This window comes from Chelonoidis abingdonii, chromosome 19 (assembly GCF_003597395.2).
Source record: "Chelonoidis abingdonii isolate Lonesome George chromosome 19, CheloAbing_2.0, whole genome shotgun sequence".
NCBI lineage: Eukaryota > Metazoa > Chordata > Testudines > Testudinidae > Chelonoidis > Chelonoidis abingdonii.
The window spans coordinates 39,851,605-39,867,264 of NC_133787.1; the positions used below are offsets into that span (position 1 = coordinate 39,851,605).

At 46.7% G+C, this 15,660-nt stretch overlaps 2 protein-coding genes and 2 non-coding genes across 4 annotated transcripts in view; all 4 read left to right on the forward strand.

Annotated features, from left to right (window-relative positions):
• The window catches only part of SPG7 (SPG7 matrix AAA peptidase subunit, paraplegin), a 46,186-nt gene extending 42,230 nt beyond the window's left edge, over positions 1-3,956 (forward strand). The window contains 1 exon segment of the mRNA XM_032764253.2: positions 1,548-3,956. Within this exon segment, the coding sequence (XP_032620144.1) occupies positions 1,548-1,757 (210 nt within the window). The 3' untranslated portion in view covers positions 1,758-3,956.
• A 3,282-nt stretch (positions 3,957-7,238) lies between these two features.
• Positions 7,239-15,320, forward strand: RPL13 (ribosomal protein L13). The gene is made up of 5 exons (XM_032764252.2): positions 7,239-7,386; positions 7,887-8,028; positions 10,399-10,572; positions 13,651-13,707; positions 15,118-15,320. The coding sequence occupies exons 1-5, from the start codon at positions 7,283-7,285 to the stop codon at positions 15,274-15,276; spliced, it is 636 nt and encodes a 211-aa protein (XP_032620143.1). The 5' UTR covers positions 7,239-7,282; the 3' UTR covers positions 15,277-15,320.
• Positions 7,617-7,698, forward strand: LOC116815702 (small nucleolar RNA MBII-202). Its single transcript, XR_004371542.1, has one exon. It is a non-coding gene; the product is annotated as a small nucleolar RNA MBII-202 (small nucleolar RNA).
• LOC116815703 (small nucleolar RNA MBII-202) lies at positions 10,254-10,338 on the forward strand. The gene has a single exon (XR_004371543.1). It is a non-coding gene; the product is annotated as a small nucleolar RNA MBII-202 (small nucleolar RNA).
• Positions 15,321-15,660: the final 340 nt, after the last annotated feature.

Here is a 15,660-nt window from a genome sequence, read left to right on the forward strand (position 1 = left end):
CATTGTTAAGCTACCGCTGCAAGCGTTACAGGGCTGGCTGCACCTCTGCCCCCTCAGGTGTCAGATCATGGGCCTTTACCTATCCTGGGATGGAATGTCACAATTCTCCCACTCTTGGAGCAGGGCCTGGGCTATCATACCATGTGTATCAACTGTGCTCACCCATTGGCCCAACAGAGTATGGACACTTTTTGAGTCTTCCTTTAGGGAATCTGTGACCAGTAAGATATAATGACCAGCCAGCCTGCTTCAAGTACAGTATTGTTCGCTTTATCAGTAGGAACAAACCATGTAAAGAAAAAGAACTTGAATACAACTGTCTACACACACAGCTGTCTTACCTAACTGCTGACACATTTGTTGGTAATGTGGGCAGTCCTGTCACTTTCACACACCTGAATGGACCTGGAGAATGAACTTTCCTCCCATGCCGAGAGAGTTTCTGTCCAATGGGCAGTGAGGAAAACTTGTGTTGCCGTTGTCTAGACTGTACTTAGCCTATGGAGGCCTTTATTTTCATTGACTGTTAACCTGGCACCTTTCACGAGTGTTCACACAAGTGCAAAGTCATGGAAGTGTATGGAATAGAGGGGCAGACCTTTCTACCTCTGCTCCTTGGACCTCATTCAGCTGAAGTGATTCTCCTGGTCGCTTCTCCAGGCCAGCAGCTAGAGATCACGTGCTTAACTTATACCCCAGTAGCTGTAGATTGCCGAGCTTAGGGGAAACAGAGCATCAAGTTGTACTCTGCTGTGAGAGTGCCCCTGTCCCCAAAGCTCTCCTGGCTGTTTCTCAGTCTTTGTAGCAGGTGCCAGCAGCACAAAAAGTTTCATATTGCCCCCCCTAAAACTACAGATAGACCAGATCTACACTAGGTACTTCTGCTGGCATAGCTATGTGGGTCAGGGTGTGAAGCCAGCAGAAGCCCCTAGCGTAGATGCAGCTATAGCAGCAAAGCGGCACTTTTACTGATACAGCTTGTATGGGGTTGTCTTACTAACCAGTACAGAACAAGCTTTGTTGATGTAGCTGTGACCACACTAGGAGCACTTTGCCGGTATAACATATTGGTATTTCTTTACCAGTAAAGTAGCATATCTTGCTTTGGCTGCATCTTTGTCCAAATACACCTCTACCTCAATATAACACTGTCCTCGGGAGCCAAAAAATCTTACCACATTATAGGTGAAACCGTGTTATATCAAACTTGCTTTGATCTGCCGGAGTGCACAGCCCTGCCCCCCCTCTACCTCCAGAGCACCGCTTTACCGTGTTATATCCAAATTCATGTTATCTTGGGTCACGTTATATCAAGGTAGAGGTGTATATACCTTGATACTGTTTGCTGCTTACAGTCATGGACAAACATCTTCTCTTCTGTTTTAGCTGACCTCCTGGGGAGGATGGCGGCATGTCCTGGAGATTCTTCACCCCAAGCACTAGCTGCCACGTCAGCATGCTCTCCTTCATGCCTTGCCAGAGCTGCCACTAACTTTTCTGAACTCAGCGTATGTACACTCACCTTCTGCCCTGTCTGCTCTTTCTAGCTGGCTAATACCCTCCTGGAGAAGGAAGTGATAAACTATGAGGACATGGAAGCCCTGATTGGGCTGCCTCCTCACGGGCCAAAGAAAATGATCGTTCCTCAGAGCTGGCTTGAAGCAGAGAGAGACAAACAAGACACAGGTGATGAAGAGCCACCCCAGCAACCCCAGAGCCAAGAAGAGGAAGAGGAACCCAGTTTGAGACCAGTATGAAACCCATTCCTAATCCAGAATGGGAGAGGAGGGCTTTAGAGGCTTCCTTCCAGCACCATACCTGAGTCCTTCCCCTTTCAGCTGCAGGGTCAAAGGCACTGAGAGACCAGAGCAGGGAATCTTTGTGTTGCCAATATCCTGCCCCAACTTCTGGGTGTCTCAGAGGGAGGCTGTCTTCAGGGAGGGATTCTGCAGCTGGTTATCTCGGGGGTTGGGGATTCCTGATGCAAGCACAGATATAGTTGGTCATGTAAGGCAGAAAGGGGTAATACATGGGTTCAGAATTAATTTAAATGCTAAAATCTCAGTGTAAACGCTCAGCATCTGTGCTGTGACATGAGTGTGCGCTGCCATTCCTTCCCATGCCACAGCTTTGGAAGTGTCTCTCTGTCGGGCACAATCATGGAGTCCACTCAGAAGGGCTCAAGGCAGTTTAAGACACAGTAGTTTGTACATGACTTGTCTGTACCCTTTGATTATCTCTGCTCAGAGTTTAAAAATATACTGACCTGAGAGAACAAGGTTCACTGGAGTAAAATGGTCTTTACGCATTGCTGTATAGACCATATTAATAAATGCAGGATGATGGGGCATTCAGACATGTACATGAGACCTGTTATGACAAGTACACAATTCTGCAGATTTAGGGGCTTCCTCTGCCAGTTGATCTCTCTGATCTGTGCATGTCTCTCTATGGGGATGTTTTGGTTGGTTTGGGGTTATCAGTTCATGGATTATCACCACTTTTTTTGAGTTATCAGTTTGTGTGCAGGTACTGGCCAACCCACAAGTCTAAAATCTATTCTAGGATCTACTTTTACATCAGAGGCCCATTTTCCAGATCAGGACTCTGAACACAAGTGCACTGAGAGGCTGTCTAGATGTGTTGTTTCTTTTCTCAGAAGGAACTTGAGAAGCACCTTTCAGTAAAGCCTCTGGGATGGAAGCCTGTGTGTTCATTTGCATTGATTTCTACAGGGGGCTTTAGACTGAACTCCTTTACTTGTGTTCAGACCTTTAAGTCCTCTGTGGAAAAACCTTGTTGTGGCATGATCATTCTCACTCCACAATGAGAGCATCTGAAATATCTGTGCATTGATGTCTGAGGTATTTGGCTGGCTGGCTGGCTCTATAATGTGCCCTTTTCTCTTACTGAGGATTATTTCCATGGATTATTCCATAAGGATTATTGTCTGTGTCCCTGAAAGGCCCCAGTCCAAATGCTCCCCTACCCCAGTTTCTTCTGTCAGGGACTGAGAGGTCTGAACACAAGTGAAGGACTTCAGTCTACAGCCCCCTGTAGAAATCAATGCAAGTGAACACACCTCACATTATTGCCGTCAGACTTCCATTTGTGAAAAACTAGACAAGACTTTTGAAGCAGCGGATGTTGTGGTGTTCAGATGAAAGGGATCAGGGCTGGCTCTAGGGTTTTTGCCGCCCCAAGCAGTGAAAGGGAGAAGCGAAAAAAAAAGCCACAATTGGCAGCAGCTCCACCATGGCGCTTTCTTCTTCGGCAGCAATTCGGTGGCAGGTCCTTCCCTCCAAGAGGGACCGAGGGACCCATTGCTGAATTGCTGCCGAAGAGCCCAATGTGCCACCCCTTCCTCTTGGCTGCCCAAAGCACCTGCTTGCCCAGCTGGTGCCTGGAGCCAGCCCTGGAACGGATGCAGTTATCCAAGGCATTCTTACCCACCATCACTTATCTGATGCTAAGCCTGCTTCTGTCTCAGAACTCCCAACCTCTGCTGGGTTTAGGACTAAAGCTGGGTCCTGAAAACTGACCTGCCTGGTCTCTATAGGCTACTGTAGAGACCACCTGCCTGATCCACTGGTTGTGTGAGTTTTAATGCCAGCTCGGTGTTGGCACAGCATTCTGTAGTAGTTTTTACTGGTTAATCTTATGGGGGAGGGATCTTTTTCTTCTAGTCTGGGACTTGATATTTCCATTTCTTTTTCCCTTTTTTCTTTTTAACATGATGGGCTTCTCCTTTATTCTTTGAACTCTATAATATCACCTGCTATAGAAACTGAATTCACTTCTCAACCTTTTAAAAATTGTCTCAAATATGTTCTGGGCCTGTTAGCAGGCATACTTGGAATCTGGTAGCACTGCTGTTAACTGTAGTGTGAATACAAATGTAATGCAATTGTTTTGGGACTTTTCTTAATAAACAGCAAGCTCCTGTATTTACAGTATCCTTACCAGTCTGATCATTTTGACGCCTGTGCGAGCTGCAGCATCTAGTGGTGCTTTGTCATTCCGTATTCTGGCACAGGATTGACTTTTAACTGATCAGACAAACGGAAGTATCCACATGCAGAAAAGTGCTTTGTGGAGCAGATGTTGCAGCATGGCTGGGTCACTGGCTGTGACAAGCAAAACCTGCGTTAGAGACCACGACAAATCTTTATCATCTGACCACAAAATGCATCAGTCATCAAATGAACTGTACAGTAGAAGTGATGGGAGACTCTGTGAAGTCACTGCTTGTGTCAGCTCAACAAGTGCACCTACTTCCCCCAGACCTTTTCCCCTCATTCTGTCTTGCACGGAGAGAGTGCTTACAGGCTTTGGACCTTAGTTTTGCTCCTCTTTCATGTGCGTTGAAGCCAGCCCCATTTGCTAGTCACCGGGATCCTCTGCAATGAGGGCAGGAAGCTACTTGAGAGCTGCTGTTTCTTGCTCCTACTCCTTGGGGAAGCATCAGGCCTCATCCCAAAGCCCGCACTTGAGTCCATGCAGGAGCTGACTGATGGTAAGAAATACCAGTTAAGGTGGATAGCAGGTAGCACATCAGCAGTCTTGTGGGACAGCTCTGTTCGTACTAACTGTAACACCCTGTGGGAGTTTGGTTCAAGGCAGATGTAGTCTGGCTGTGTTCTAAATGTTCTGAAAGTGGTCACAGCCACCTTGAAAAGAATGTGTGTCGTGAATGTCTGAAAAATTGTCCTCCAAGCACTTGCAGCCCCTAGTGGCAGTGGTACGAGACTTATGAGGGCCCCTCTCCTTCCTCACTTAACTTGAATGAGAACTCTGGTCTGAGAAGAAGCAGCCATTAAAACATGGGGCAACACTGGGTATAGGAAGTAGTTTGAGAAGGGGCTGGGATGATTTGTGTTAGCCAAAGGCAGGTCTAATGTGCAGGATCTAGACATGAGCCCATACCAAAACAGTGCCGCAGGCAACTGCCGTTCTGGAGGAGAAATGTACATGTTGTGACAAAGTTCCTCCTTTATCTTGGTGGGTCCTGCGCTTATTTGGCAGATTTGCTCACCTCAGTGATTTTCCCCACAGTCTGGGTCAACTTCTCCTGTGTCTGATCAGGAGTTGGGAGGTTTGTGGGGAACCCGGGCCCCTCTCTACTCCAGGTTCCAGCCCAGGGCCCTGTGGATTGCAGCTGTCTATAGTGCCTTTTGTAACAGCCGCATGATAGCTACAACTCCCTGGGCTACTTCCCCATGGCCTCCTCCAAACACCTTCTTTATCCTCACCACAGGACCTTCCTGCTGGTGTCTGATAATGCTTGTCCTCCTCAGTCCTCCAGCAGCACCGCCTCTCACTCTCCATGCTCCTTGTGCGTCCTTGCTTCCAGCTCCTCACACGCACTCCTCTCCTCTGGCTCTCCTCCCTGAATCGGAGTGAGCTCCCTTTTTAAACCCAGGTGCCCTGATTAGCCTGCCTTGATTGGCTGCAGGTGTTCTAATCAGCCTGTCTGCCTTAATTGGTTCTAGCAGGTTCCTGATTACTCTAGTGCAGCCCCTGCTCTGATCACTCAGGGAACAGAAAACTACTCACCCAGTGACCAGTATATTTGCCCTCTACCAGACTCCTGTACCACACTGGCCTGGGTCTGTCACAATGTCTATAGGAATTATTCATCCATGTATATCTGACCAGGTATATATGCAATATGGGGGTTGATGGAATGCATACATGGAGTAGGAACAGCATAGTTACACTCTGGGCAGCTGTAATTTTATGTCACCATTTTACATGCAAGTATGTGTGGTAATAGAAGTGCATGTTACCTCTAGGCCAAGACTGCTGAAGTGTTGGGCAGTCCGGGGCTCAGGCCATTAGATCAGGCTGCTCTCTCTAGGGCTGCAGGGCTCTCAGGAGGATTCATGCACAAGGATGTATTCAGTTCTGGAATCTAAAATAAATGATGTAGGGGACATGGATGTGGCTAAGCCAGCTCACATACTTCAAAGTAGCTTGTAAATTAATTGGACTAATGTTTGTATTGCACCCAAAGGTGTAGCTCACCATGTAAATGCTAAGCATTATTGCTAGATCATTTTTTAAGATCATGGGCTTGATTTACAGCAAACTAAATAAGAACTTGCTGCTGCAAATAGCTTCTATATGTGCTACACCAACAGGACAGTTCCTGACTAGGATAATCAGTTTCACAACATAATTATTTTTGAATTGTCATGAAAGTTCAGTCTAGGTTGCGATTGTTCCTCTTTGCTGTTTGTGTATCTTATTTAAGGGACTTTGTTTTACTGTGGGGAGTATGGAATTTGAGGGATTAGTGTACATGGCCTAGAAATTAGGACCAAGATTTTACAAAATAAAGTGAATCTTGTACATGGTTGTAGACTGACTGGTCTGTAATTCCCTGGTTGTCTTTGTTCCCCTTTTTAAAGCTAGGAATTGTTTGCACATCTCCAGTCCTCTGCGACCTCACCCATCTCCCATGAACTGTGATGGATGAGCAACTTCAGCGCTTCCTCTGTGCAGTCAGCTGCCTTTTCGTAGCCCACCTGGTGCAGGTAACGGTACTCATTGGTTTTTCGTACGCGGCCGCTTTAAAACGGGCGCCATCTTTGTAAAGGGCAGGGGGCCTTTGGCGAGATGAGCGCTGAAGCTCGCTGGGCGGGTCTCCCCTTGTCCTTATTCTAATTGGTCAGTAACTAGTTCAGTTTCCCGTAGCCCTGATATCCCAGCGTGCCCTGCGTCACCCCCTCCTTTTCCGGTCGGCCGTTTGCCCCCGTGGAGGTAGGTTTGAGCGGAGACCGGGCCCTGCAGGGTTATCCGCCTGCATCCGCCGCCTGGGCAGCCCGCGGGGCCTGGGCCCTGGGCGGCCGAACACGGGGGGCTGCCTGCGGCCTGTCGCGCCCGGGCGAGGCGGCGGCGGGGCAGGCGCGCTTGGCCGGCCGTGGGGCCGCTCCCCGGCGGACAGGGCCGGGCATTCGCCTCAGTCGTTGCCAGGGTGGCGCGCCGCGCCGCGCGGGGCTGCCGGGCCTCAGCCCTCGGGTCAGGGGTTCGTGTCTGGAGGGCTGTGCGGTGTGGCCCAGCCGCGCTGGGCTGCTGGGAGCTGGTTCCACCCGCTCTTGCAGTCTGGCCTGGCCGGGCCTCTCGCGGCTGGCGCTTCCCCAGCTCGTGGGGTGCTGCCGCCCCGGGGTGGGCCCTCGCCTCGCTCTGCTGCTGAGGGCTGCCTGCTGTAACCCCAGCCTGCCGCGAATTGCAGCTGTCATTAAACGTGCGCCTTGTGTCTGCAGGGATATAAGCAGTCATGGCACCCAGTCGAAATGGCATGATCTTGAAACCCCATTTCCACAAAGATTGGCAGAGACGAGTTGCCACGTGGTTTAACCAGCCTGCTAGGAAGATCCGCAGGTGAGATGCTAAGGACAGCTGGCTGCATGTGTCACTGAGACCAGTGTCTGGTGAGATGCAGGAGTTGAGTGCCTCTACCTGCCTTGTGACATCGAGATCACTTACTTGGGAATTTTACCCCCGTGTCTCCTGTGGCATGTTGTGGTTAGAGAGTGATTAAAAGTTACCGTGGGTGTAAACACACAGGCCAGTAAAACAGTTTAATGCCTTTAATTAGGTCTACAGTCAAATGATGAAAATTCTCCGGAATCTCTGCACAGCTTTGATGATTTGTTTGAACCCTTTTTTAGCTGATGACTGTAGCTTACTATGAGAGCATGTAGTCTGGCCTTGTTCACATCAGTTACTGGAGGACACATTCCTTACCTCAGCAAGTTCGATGTACCCTGGTGTTTCTCTGGGAGGGTCCCCCTGGGCATTTAGAAGATTATCAATGTAGAAGTTATGTATTTTACACAAACAGCCTTTTGTTGACTGCTGTGATATTTCTCTTTGACCAGGAGGAAGGCCCGTCAGGCAAAGGCTCGGCGCATTGCTCCACGCCCAGTGTCAGGGCCAGTCCGACCCATTGTGAGGTGTCCCACTGTTAGGTACCACACAAAAGTTCGTGCTGGCAGAGGTTTCAGCTTGGAAGAGTTGCGAGTGAGTATAACTGGTTGGTTAGCACCTCCTAGTAGAGTGTGCTCACATGCATCAGATAAATTCTATAAATCTGTCCAGGGTTGGGTGGGTGCACAGTAAAGTATCCAACTGTAATTTGGTGTTTCAACTCAATTTTTTGTTTTTGGGTGGTTGAAATGAACTCTGTGATATATTTCCTTGTCTTGCGTGGCCTGGTTAGTCTGTCAGTAGTTAGTGTAAGATGTGAGCAGGTCAGAATGGTTGGCAAATGGATATCTGTTTAAACTGGCTGTGCGTGTGGCCGTTTTGGAATTTTCTAGGGCTGTGTCTTCGTGGCAATGCTTTAATGTGGCTGTGTAGTTGCAGCACCCCACAAGGGGAGTAGCTACCAGCGCTGGTGTACTGTCTACACCAGGCGTGGCAGATTTCTTAGCCTGATGGGCCATGTCGGGTTTCAGAAATTGTGTGGAGGGCAAGTTAGGGGAGGCTGTGCTCTGCAGCTGCACTGCCCCAGAAGCTTGACGCCCAGAGCATTAAGAAGGAGGGGCCTGGGGCTAGCCTCCTGGGCCAGGAGCTCAGGGGCTGGGGAGAATGGTCCCCACGGGCTGTAGTTTGCCCACTTCTGGTCTACAGTGGTGCTTTACAGCACTGAAATTTGCAGTTCAGTGGTGTTTTTTCACACCCCTTAGTGAGAAATTTGCAGCGCTGTAAAGTGTCCGTGTAGACAAGGCCTAGATAACACAATATTATTATTCAGAGTACAGGATGGTGGTCGCTATAGGTATGTAATTGCTGTAAATACAGAAAATGGATCATATGTGCAGGATAAATATGAAAATAAAGAATTAATTAGCTTAAGTTTGGTTAAAAAAATATATGTTGTAACGAAAGGCTCTGATTAGCAATTAGAAGGAAGGCCTTGAAAATAAGTTGTAAGGCCAGAAGGAATGAAGTAGGGCGGATGCAGGGGGCTGGACTAGATGACCTCTTGAGGTCCCTTCCAGTTCTGTGATTCTGTGTCTGGGTCAGAGAATAACAAATGAGGTAAAAGAGCTAAGAAGAAGGCCTCTGACCCTTGGGGATGACTGCACATGGTTTTAAATAAGACCAAGAGAATCTGTCTTAAAATGAGCCAACATGGCCCTTGCCAACCCACACACCAGTAAAGCATGTGTGAATCCAGGGGCAATGGCAAAGCTGTTGGCAGCAAGGAGAGGCCTTGGGAAGAGAGGAGTTTGTAGATCTTCATCCAGGTAAGACTGGAAATAAGGATGAACTGTCTGAAATTGGTTAACTGAAGTCAATACTTGGCTACGACATCACTTGTTTGAAAAGTATAAAAAAGTTCATTGCCAATACCTGCCTGGCCACATTAGAGCTGACCAATATGGGTCTAAGCACGCTGAGTTTAACCTGTTTGTAAGTATCTTGATCAAATGTTTTGTTACAGTTTGGATGTAGTATATTATTTATATATGTTTAGAGTAATTGTATCACTTTGGATTTAATAAAGGAATTTATGGTTACGTTAGTGTTTGGTGGTTTCCTGTATTCATATTAATTTCAGGCATTCCAGTAGTATGGGAATGAGATGTGTAGGCAGCAGCAAACATGAACACAAGCTTGTTTTGAAAATGAAAGAGAGATGGTCAACTTGCCAGTTGAACACAATTCCAGGGTTTTAAACCACTCAACTTCAGGTGAGGGGAGGGAGGGAGTGAGTGTTATGGTAATACAGCCATCTTATGGGACAGCAAAATCAAATGTCTACAGGACTGTTCAGCACTAAGAAATAGTTTGCTTCCTTTGGTTCTCTGATGTTTTTTAATGGCTCATGATGTAAGTGATACCTGATAGAGCATTGATTTAAACCTTCCTAGTATAGCCAACTGCACGAGTCAGGTTGGCATATGTGATTTAAATGACCTAGTTGCTTGTTACAGTTGGAATTGCACATTACAGTGTAATGTATAATTATATAAGGACCCTTGCTTATTTCAGTGGGTGAAAGTGGTGTCCGCCATTCTTTTCCCTGTGGCCTCAGATTTTGTGCCCTCCTTTTGCTATTTGAAGGAGTGTTTGACCTCAGACTTGAAAGTTGCGTAACATGTAGTAAGTTTGTATTGTCTTATATTTGAGTCTAATCTCTTTTGGAGATGCCTTATCTGTTGCTGTCCAACATCTGGGCATAGCACAATTCATATTTCTTAATCACCATCCTGCTTCTGATGGGCCTTACAGTCAAATGATGACACTTTCTCCGGAATCTCTGTAGTCTCTGTGATGACTGTATTGAACCCTTTTCCAGCTGATGACTGTAGTGGCTTCACTCAGTAGCGCAATGGCATAACAGTCACTTGAAGGGTTGACATTAACTCTCTTACTTTACAGATGGCTGGCATCAATAAAAGGGTTGCCCGGACTATTGGGATCTCTGTGGATCCCAGACGACGCAACAAGTCTACAGAATCCCTGCAGGCCAACGTGCAAAGACTGAAGGAGTATCGCTCCAAACTTATCCTCTTTCCAAGGAAGCCCTCTGCACCCAAGAAGGGAGACAGCTCTGTAAGTACATTGGGTCCTGGAAGCTTTTAAAGGCCTTCTCCTGCTCAGTGGTGCTAAGGGTTGGTTATGGCTAATCCTCTAATGTTCTACTGTAAAGCATTGTTTACTTAGACACATCTCCTAATGTAATGCCCCTGCACGGGAGGGCTCTTCCACTGGCAAAGGGTTGATAGAACAGCCCTAGTGTGCCTTCAGGTACATATGATGGCAGGGTGAGCTTGGGTGTTGGCCAGGGTATGTGCTATAGCATATATCAGCTCTGTTGTGCTGGGAGCTGGGCCTGGAATGTGGAGCGTGCAGTGGTGATTTAAAGCCACATTGTTGAGGGGAAGCTGCTGTGAATCAAAGCCTTGATAGATTTAGCAGCTCTCTCACCACGTCTGATTTTTGCCTAAGCAGTTGAAATTTAGTAAAAGCAGTTAATGAGTTAGGGTGGATAACAAGCCACAGTTTCCTGAGTATTTGTCTCGCTATGTAAATAAATAATTACAAAAGAGAGCAATGAGAAAAAATGAAGGGACAGAGAGGTTTTATCAGCTGAGTAACTTAGAGGTGGTGAGTTGGTCAATTTTAGGGGAGTTCCACCTATCAACCTGTAAATCTTAATACAGAGAAAACACTTGTATCAGCTTGAGGTGCATTTCTGTGGATTTCCATGTATTTCTTTGCTCCAGCTATGTAGGCTCTGTGCTTCCAGTGAGGAGGTGTATGTAGTGAAATGAAAGATTTGAAGAAGGGGATTTCTAGGCAACATCCATAGACTCTTATGTGCTCTAGGCTTTTTACCTGTATTTAAACATGCTTCTTGCTTAAATGTTTTTAACATGGCATAGTCTGCCACAGGAATTGGGTCAAAGTGTGTTAAAACTTTTTCAAACTGGTCAGTGAGCTTTTCTCTGACTGCGGGTATGGCTACACTTGAAAATGTGCAGCGCTGGGAGTTACAGCTGTGGCCGTACAGCTGTGTAGGAACAGCGCTGCAGTGTGGCCACACTGACAGCTACCAGCATTGCAGTGTGGCCACATTTGCAGCATTTGCAGCGCTGTTGGGAGTGGTGCATTGTGGGCAGCTATCCCAGCGTTCAAGTGGCTGCAACGTGCTTTTCAAAAGAGGGGGGTGGGGTGGAGTGTGACAGGGAGCGTGGGGGAGACAGAGAGAGTGGATTTTTGGAGCAGACACTGTGACAGCTCCCTGCCTTGCAAGTTCAAAAGAGGGGGGTGGGGTGGAGTGTGACAGGGAGCGTCGGGGAGACAGAGAGAGCGGATTTTTGGAGCAGACACTGTGAGCTCCCTGCCTTGCAAATTCTGGCCATTTCCCCCACCCCTCTCTCAATCACTCTTAAATGTAAAAAGGCTTCAGACCAGATAAGCAGCTTCTCCGACGGACTCCCTCCCCCCCCCCGTGCTGTTTGTCTCCTCAAGCAAACAGCTGTGAACATTCCAAAGCCTCGGCTCGGCTCGCTCGCTGGAGCAAAGAGCAGCTGTGTTTGGTAGCTCCGGGGAGTACCTTCCGGTTTGTTGTAGACAGGAATTCTGGGATACCTCTTAATACCCTGGAGGCCAATAACAGCGCTGGTGAGTGTCCACACCTGATGAGCAGCGCTGCATCACCAGCGCTGGATTCGCTACACCCGTAGCAGACCAGGAGTACAGCCAGCGTCGCAGCCAGGGAGTTGCAGCGCTGGCTGAGCTTTGTAAGTGTGGACACCGAGTAAGTTGCAGCGCTGTAACCCCCTCACCAGCGCTGCAACTTGCAAGTGTAGCCAAGCCCTGCATTTATACTGGCTGGCTAAACAACATTCAATGTGGCTTTGTTGGACCTTTTTGTCAGGTTAACGTTTTCCCTAAGCGCATTGTAGGCAGTCCTGGAAACATCCCTTTGAACCTGGTTTGGGACTGCTGGAGGTATGGATGTGAAGAAGCTGAAGTAGAAATTACTTTATATGCAGACTAAAAGTTTCCCTTTTTCTCCAACAAGGTCTTCTGTAACAAGGGTTTCCTTGGGGGCAATTTGTTCCAACTTCCCTGGAGTGTCATGTGAATATCATTGATAACTGGTACAACTAGAACCTAAAATAGTGTAGTTCTGTGTGTTCATATCCTAGACTGGTTAGCAAGGCAGATCTAGTTGTGAATGTTTAGCACCAGCACAGCTTTAAAATGGTACAATGAACTTGAAATATAGGCAGTTTCAGAGTGAGATAAAAATAGTTAAACAAATTATCTCCTCCCAAGGGTCTCTTTCTTAATTCTTTTGCCTTCTATTGCCACATTTTAAAATGTTTCTTTGCCCTGTTGTTTTGCATGAGAGCCAGACAAATAGAGGAAGTTGAATGCTGTTTGAATATACAAAGTAAACTGCAAAGTAACTTTTTTCTCTGTCTGATATGGGAGCCAGAGATGTTACTGGAAACAATAGTAAACTTGAAATTTTTTCAGGTTGGTTTAACTTTTTTAAAGTTGGTGTTGTGCACTTGAATCAGAGCTTTACATTCTTGGTTCCTGTTTTTGGTGTGACCAGGAGAGGCAGTTTGGTGGTGGAGTAATGGTGATGCATCAGCACCTTGTCAAGCCCTCAGGATGACTTTGCTTCCTTCCATCTTTCTTAACTGAGGATAGTTAATAGGTCACACTCCTCAGTGCATTTGCAAATTCTGGGTTCAGTTGAATTTCTCTTAAAAACAAGTTTGCTTTAGGCTGGCCCCTTCAAAATACTAGCGCGTCCTCTGTTGGAGTGGGAAATAGCACACTTCTCCACTTGTGTGTTTCCAAGACTTTCCGTAGTGTGTGTGTGGGAGTATAGGGCCCGCTCTTCAGTTTGCAATATGGGCCAGAATTCCTGAGGTCCAAACCATGGAACTTTTTCTGTTAAACATGTATTGCTAGATTCTCCAGTCAGATCACCAAGCTGGGGCCTTGCACACAGGCCTAAGTTTTAGCTAATATATGAAACTGAAGAGCTTATGTTTTACTCCAGACAGTACGTTCCCTAACCCAGGCAGCTCCCACAGGCCTGCCACCAAAGGAGTCAGCTTGTCTGGCTGAACTCAGTAATCACTTGTTTCCTCTGTTACACAGCCAGAAGAACTCAAGATGGCAACTCAGCTCTCTGGCCCTGTTATGCCAATCAGGAACGTAAGTGAACCTGCAAATCATGCGCTTTGTTTGATTGTTCAGAGGTTAGGCACTGCTGTGATGTATCACTAAATACTAGAGAGAACCAACTCGACAGAAATGGGTTTTTTCAGTGCTGCATTGTGACATTGCAGTTAAGTTTCACTGTCTGTAGACTGCAGCAGTTACCTTGAGACAAAAGAACAAGAACTTGTTAAAATTGACCTCATATTTCTCTAGTACAGTGGTTCTTAACCTGGGGTGCACGCACGCACCCCCTGGGGGTGCGAGATGCCCTTTGTTGGGGTGTGAGGCACCTGCGGGTGCCAAATTTTTTTAAAAGGTAAATCATCAAAAACACAAATTAAGCACAGGCACGCAAGTACAACTACTTTGTTTCATCAAAGCTAGGTAATTATTAACATTATACATTTTTTAACTATTACTGTAATATACAGACAAAAAATATATCTAGGTTTAAAGAACTGACCTCCTTCAATGATTTTTGATAAGGGGTGCGAGAACATGTTTTGAGAACCAAAGGGGTGCAGGCTGCAGTAAAGTTTAAGAACCACTGCTCTAATAAAATACTGTTGGGGGGGGGTTGGGGTTTGTTTTTGTTTTTTTTTTAATCTCAATATTTTACTGTGAGAGTGTAACTTTAGCAGGGTCTCTGGATTTTTTGCCATTGTGTAATGAGATGCACAGTGCTGACTGCTTTAAGCTGCACTAAAGTTTTACCAGTGTATAAAACTGAAACCCTGAGTCTTTTAACCAACTGTTGGTTAAATCAGAGCTCCCTTGAGGGAGCCGAAGAGCAAGTTCATGGGCTTGAAGTAGTGGCAGTGTTTTTCTGGGGATAGACTAATGGATGCAGTTTCAGCTCTGAGAATTTGCTCTGAAATTGAGGGTTCTGCCTGCAGCAACTCAGAACTGAGGATGGAAGAGTTAGCAGCTGTCCATGCACAGCCCTGTGCTTTGGTGATTTAGTCTTCAGTGACCCAGGGCTGGTCACTCTTATACTAAGTATAACGTGACAAGCTGTTCACTTGTTCAGTCACTGCAGTTTGTTCTAGAACCATTGCTACTTTTGAAGGGTTATATTTGATGCTTGATGGTGGTAATCCACGAATGAGTGTAAACTGACTATGAGGTAAGTCTCACTCTACCCTGCGGTTGTTGTTCTTTGCGTTTCTTCCCTCACCTCATCAGTGGTGTGAGCTGAGAAATGCAAAAGCTGATTAAAATGAGGTACCTGATTGAATAGTGTTGCAGGCATGGCTTCCTGCTTTGATAAAGCATCCCTGCCAGTCACCGTGTCCTGTCGCTAGTAGAAATCTGTACCAGGAGGTAACTCTTCTAAACATTGAATAGACCAGAGGATTCCAGAGAAGATAGTTACACAATCTATCTGGCTCTTGTTTCTGCTAGGTTTACAAAAAGGAAAAGGCCCGTGTTATCTCTGAGGATGAGAAGAACTTCAAAGCCTTTGCCAGCCTGCGTATGGCCCGGGCAAATGCCCGTCTCTTTGGAATCCGTGCTAAACGAGCCAAGGAAGCTGCAGAGCAGGATGTGGAGAAGAAGAAATGAACTGTTCTCCCTTGAACTGTCAATAAAAGAGTATAGAAATGTAACCTGGTGTGGTGTCATCTTAGGCCAGATGCAGAGGGATCCGGAATAAAGGAAGGTGATACTTTTGACACGAAGTCTATACTCAGCCGTGTTTGTTAGTTTGTTCAGCTGCATTCTGGCCGTGTGTTGTATAAAAGTAAATTGAACAGTCATCTCAACTGGTTTGCTCACTGCTTCTTCTGAGATGAGCAGGTAATAGGCTCCTGGCATTGTGGGTGGCAGGTACTCATTCAGTCTGGGTGGAGTTGCCTTAGCTTTAAACAGTTACGTTTCCCCTCCACTTGCTATTTAATCATAGCTGCTTTGAGGGGAACCGGAGCAGGTGGATCTTAATCAGTAGCC

Bases quoted from the DNA above. Each gene is read 5' to 3' on its own strand.
- RPL13 (XM_032764252.2), top strand. From the start codon at position 7,283: ATGGCACCCAGTCGAAATGGCATGATCTTGAAACCCCATTTCCACAAA. The intron at 7,387-7,886 runs GTGAGATGCTAA...CTCTTTGACCAG, and splicing joins CCTGCTAGGAAGATCCGCAG to GAGGAAGGCCCGTCAGGCAA. The intron at 10,573-13,650 runs GTAAGTACATTG...TCTGTTACACAG, and splicing joins CCAAGAAGGGAGACAGCTCT to CCAGAAGAACTCAAGATGGC.